The following is a 5,416-nucleotide window of genomic DNA, read 5'->3' on the forward strand; positions in this document are numbered from 1 at the left end:
TTATATATAAACAATAATAAATATTAATAAATAAAATCAATATAAAATTATAAACAATAGTAAGTAAGTAGGCAAGTTTAATTTTTATTGAAGCAAACCAAAATCAGTCAGTACAAATTATATACTTACATAAGCAAAAATCAATTCCCATTTACCTAGCTGTCATACCAGTCTATAAAGAATTCAACCAGTGCAAAGAAACAGCCAGATACATTGTGAGAAATCTTACCCAGCATCCAAATTAACACGTGAGATTCCAAATTGGAAAAAATGGAAAATGAAACACCAAGCAATGACCTATATCAGGAAAGTGGTGACAGCTGCTGTCTATTGAATGAGCAAGAGTTGGACACCGAGTTCATTTACTATAGCATGCTCATCAAAAATCTAGTCCCCAGTATCTCCAATGAAAAAGACAGAACCACCATCAAAGCATGGGTTGAGAGATTGTTTGGCCCAGAGTATCAGTCATGCTTATTCAATGAGAAACGGAACAAATATCTGCTACATATTGTGTTATCTCTCATGAATGATGATTTGAGTGAATTACTCAAAGTTGCTCCCCCAAAGGGAGCATTGCCCCCTCTGGAGACTGTGAAGATGTGTGCCCGTTCAATGAGAAACGGAACAAATATCTGCTACATATTGTGTTATCCCTCATGAATGATGATTTGAGTGAATTACTCAAAGTTGCTCCCCCAAAGGGAGCATTGCCCCCTCTGGAGACTGTGAAGATGTGTGCCCACACAGAAGCTGAATGGGAGAGTGATAAGTTGTGGGAGGACATGATCCATGATATGAACACATCCTTATGCCCAATGAAATGTAGCATACACAGTGAGGACTGCTCACAAAGAGAACCTACTATAGCTGATAGTCTACTTGACTCGGAGTTCAGGTTCCTACTCTACCTAGCCAAACCTTATGTGAGTCTTCTAGATCATCCTGATGATAAACTACATGCAGCATCCTGGATACAAACCTTGTGTAGTATACAAGAAAAGAGCTGTCCTGGGATGAAAGGGATTCGCAATGACTACATGCAAGCCCTGTGTGGCTATCTACAGGATCTACGAATCACAGGACCCTTCCAAGATTATCCTAGTGCTACCCAACCCCTGCTTCCATTACATGAAGAAATGAAACGAATACAAGAGAAATATTCCTTTACCAATCCAGCATCATATGAAGCAAATAATTTTCTTAGAACTCAACCACCTATCAGGAATGGTGCAGTGTGTTTTCTAGCTGTCAGTGGTGAACTTCTGACAAGTAACATTTTAGATTCAGTGAATTAATGGGGAAAAAATAAAACTGTTCTTCTTGAAAGGAGAGAAAGAGAATCCCTGCCTTTTACATATTTGACAGGCCTACCTGGAGGACCAGAATGTCCAGAATGTGTGTGTGCTTGTTAGACAACAGGCTGTCTAGTTGAGCATGACTGGCTTGCTTTTGACTTTTGTTATACTTAACTGTCTCAAGTTAGACGACTCCTGTTGAATATTTTGGTTTGGTTGATCTTGCTTTGGTGTCATCTGAATTTTGGCTGGAGAAGAAATGGTGAGGAAGTTTCTCTCTAACAAAGTGAAGAAGGGTTAAAAAGAATTTAAAATTAACCTAAAATAATGTAGATTGTAGAAACAACAAAATGATTAAAGGACCAGCCTTTGGACTATTTTCAAGTAAATCGACAAAAATTTCAAAAAATACGATTTTTACAAAATTCGAACTTTCCCGCAAAAACGCCGGTGAGAAGCGAGCCAGCAGCATGGAGGTGACAAGTTCTGGCTTATCGTTTAGTCTTCGACAAAATGAAGCATAAATTTTCACTGCGGGATCGCAGAGGTATTACCTACTCCCTGGTTTCCACCGACTACCGAGTTAACGAGTTATAATTCTTTTGGTAGAATAGGTAGGTATTATTAACTTTTTCTTCACAAATATTTAGAGATGTAAATGCATACCTCTGCGTCGCGTCTTGTCGATGATCGCGTCATCCTATCGGCTTCACTTTTTCAGTCCGTCACTTATCTACTCGAAAGTCACCTCTAGATTCATAGCTATCTTCACTTCAGTAAATTGTTTACATTTAATTTTTTTTTAAATTTTATGTGTTTTGTTGATGAAATAAAATTAATTTTTAATTAATTAATAATTTAATTTTTAATTAGGTAATTAAATGAAATAATTCAATCACTATTAACGTAAGTATGTTGCCATAAACAGGTTTAGCCCTTGTTTGGAACTCAGACTAATTACACATCATAAATCCCTTTCTTTTGGTTCAATTGCCAGTTCAGGGTGTCTTCATATTTTTACGGGGTGTGTTAACATTGGTAATATAATTATTATCATAACCTGTTGAATGTACTATGCCCGCCATTCACGCTCAGTCGCTCAGACCGTCTGACAGACACAGAGCCAAGGTCTGTCAGACCATCTGAGGGACCATGGGCTGAAGCTCTTATCCATCATTCAGACTCCATTGGTCTGAGTGTGAGTGGATGGCTTCAGACTGGGCTGGGGACTACTGTTGTCCCCAGTCCATTCGAGCTGTCCCCAGTTTATGTTGAAATGTTTGATAGACATTGGGTCATGCCCAAAGTCTCCAAGCACTCTTTCTAACAAAGAAAGAGTTACTTACTCAACTCTCCTAATAAAGTCCTCCACATTTTCAGAATTCTATTGTGAACTGTCTGCCATAATATCACACAATGGTTGCCATCAAAACCTGTTGGTCTCCATGCATTGTACACAACAACGTGAAAGATGGAAGTATTGCAGTGGCTGGCTACACAATTGCTGCAAGTGTGGTGTCCATTACACTCACTATTTATGCCATGAACGGGGGAGATTCAAGCCAACTGTATTCACCATTCTTTGAAGCTGATGTCAGATCAAGTAGGTTTTGTGATTACCTACCACCTATTCCCCCCTTTTTTTATTTATTATCATTTTTTTTATTTATTTTTTAAATGTATTTTATTATTATCATTTTTTATTTCATTTTTTTTTTTTTTCATGATGATGTCCTGTAAATAGGGAAAGTAAGGTTGTGGTTATGTACTGGGGTAGGTTGGGCTAGAAAAAAATCCAATCCTAGCCTAACCCAGTACATAACTACAACCAAAATCTTTAAATTAGTAGGAGACAACAGTGAAGTTGTGTTATAATAGCTAATAATTATCTTTCAAAGAACTTTAGGATTCTCCCTCTCCCCTTTAAGGTTCTCTTTAACACCATGGTCCTCCAAAGAAAAGGATAACACAAAAATGTCTTGTATTCTATGTTGCAGGTCTCTACTACTATGGTCTGATGACTGTTGCATTTTTTGTGTTCATGATCTTTTCTGCTGTCGGAATCATTTATGGTATTCAACAGTCCTTAAGACCAACTTCATGTAGCCTTTGTAGCCTCCTGCTTTTGATGGAAACATTACTGTTCAGGATTCTCAAATAATCCGCAGTTTTTTCCCCCTCGCTTTCCAGGTACAACTGTTTGCATTCATATACTAAACATCATCTACCTATTTTACATTTTAAATTCATCTCCTCTTCTCCTCTACCTTTCGCTTTTTTTCTACCTTGCCCCAAATCCCTATTTTAATGTTTTATTTTTATGTAGGTAACAGAAAAGAAGAGGGGGTGTAGTAACAAGTGAAAAAAGTGTCTGTCTAAATAAATCTAAAAGCTTAGCTTGTAAAAAAAGAACTTGGTTTTACTGTCGGAATAAGTTAACCCAGGCAGTGGGAAAAAGCCGAGGTTACTAGTGCTTTTTTTTCTACCTTGCCCCAAATCCCTATTTTAATGTTTTGTTTTTATGTAGGTAACAGAAAAGAAGAGGGGGTGTAGTAACAAGTGAAAAAAGTGTCTATCTAAAAGCTTAGCTTGTAAAAAAAGAACTTGGTTTTACTGTCGGAATAAGTTAACCCAGGCAGTGGGAAAAAGCCGAGGTTACTAGGCTACTAGGCAATGGATTGTAAGGAAAGTAGGGACGTAAGTTTGAATAAAATAAATAGTGAAATATAAAAAGTAAAAATGGGTTTTAAAAAATTACCTACTGCATTCAATTGAAAAAGTACCTACTCCACCTTATTTTCCGTTGGGACAATATTCAAGGGAAAGATTGAACCCACATCCTCCTGTTTACCAGGTGAGGATCTTGACCACTACATTCCAATTAAAGGTAAAAGCCTAAGGGCTAAAAAATGGTCAACCATTTTTACTTTCTATTTTTTTCTTTTTTTTTTCACGTTCTGGGAAGAAACGCTCAAACTTTGGCCACCCCTGACTGAGTTAGCGGGCGGACGACCGCTGTGAAAATCTTCATTTGAAAGTCTAATTAAAGGTAAAAGCCTAAGGGCTAAAAAATGGTCAACCTTTTTTTTTACGTTCTGGGAAGAAACGCTCAAACTTTGGCCACCCCTGACTGAGTTAGCGGGCGGACGACCGCTGTGAAAATCTTCATTTGAAAGTCAAGTTTTTATTTCCCCACATTTTTTTCTTATTTTCCACCTCGAAGAAGAAGAAGAAAAAAGAAGAAGAAGAAGAAGAAGAAGAAGAAGAGGAAAAAGGGAAACGGAATTTTTATACAAAAAGACATTAAAGTTTTAACTCGTTGACAATTTAAACACTATTGAAGAAGAAAAAAGAAGAAGAAGAAGAGGAAAAAGGGAAACGGAATTTTTATACAAAAAGACATTAAAGTTTTAACTCGTTGACAATTTAAACACTATTATGCCAAGTTTTTTTTTCTCCTTCTCCTCAGAAAGTAGATACTTGAGGGAATTCTTTTATTTTAATGAGCTTGAGCTGTACACACATACACAGTAGGTATACAGTATACACATTTGCTGGAAGAAAAGTCACAGAACATAACGGCGAGGGAATATAAAGTGGAGCAAATATACTGGGTGGTAGAAAAACCACACCAGTCTACTATAGTCCAAAGGTCTGGTTACTGATTATAGACATCCTATTTAATATTCTTAACCATCTTAAGAATAACCATCTTTTTATCCTGAACTTAGCCGTCTTTGTCCGTTTTCTGGACGGAAATCAAAAAAAAGCGCCAGTTAACTTCATATTCTTTTTTTATATATACCTATATTAGACGGTTCTATTTTTCCACTAGACTAGAGTTTACTAGACCAAAGCCATCTTGTATATTTTGAAGAACAGCAAGCTCAAGTGTGATGTTTGTGATTTATTTCCGTCAACCAGGGACACACTGTATATTTTCAAGCAGAACAGACTCGAGTGTGTGATTTATTTTATTTTATTCTGTCATTTACATTTGAGTTATGAATAAAACGACGCTCCACACACACAATACACGTAACTTATACCTTACCTGCTTGACGATGTAGTTAGTTACCTATATGTCTGCTTTATATTACTATTTTATACCTACTTGT

The 5,416-nt window shown here is 36.8% G+C and overlaps 1 protein-coding gene and 1 pseudogene across 1 annotated transcript in view; both read left to right on the forward strand.

The window, feature by feature from the left end:
• The first annotated feature begins 104 nt into the window (after nucleotides 1-104).
• Nucleotides 105-1,702, forward strand: LOC113467514 (annotated as a pseudogene).
• Nucleotides 1,703-2,154: 452 nt separating this feature from the next.
• Nucleotides 2,155-5,416, forward strand: part of LOC103509364 — a 5,404-nt gene continuing 2,142 nt past the window's right edge. Inside the window, exons 1-3 of the mRNA XM_008473973.3 lie at nucleotides 2,155-2,204; nucleotides 2,679-2,901; nucleotides 3,296-3,400. Of these exons, the coding sequence (XP_008472195.1) occupies nucleotides 2,715-2,901; nucleotides 3,296-3,400 (292 nt within the window). The 5' untranslated portion in view covers nucleotides 2,155-2,204; nucleotides 2,679-2,714. The remainder of the gene's footprint in view (nucleotides 2,205-2,678; nucleotides 2,902-3,295; nucleotides 3,401-5,416) is intronic.

Source organism: Diaphorina citri, unplaced genomic scaffold (genome assembly GCF_000475195.1).
Source record: "Diaphorina citri unplaced genomic scaffold, Diaci psyllid genome assembly version 1.1 scaffold492, whole genome shotgun sequence".
In the NCBI taxonomy this organism is placed as follows: Eukaryota; Metazoa; Arthropoda; class Insecta; order Hemiptera; family Psyllidae; genus Diaphorina; species Diaphorina citri.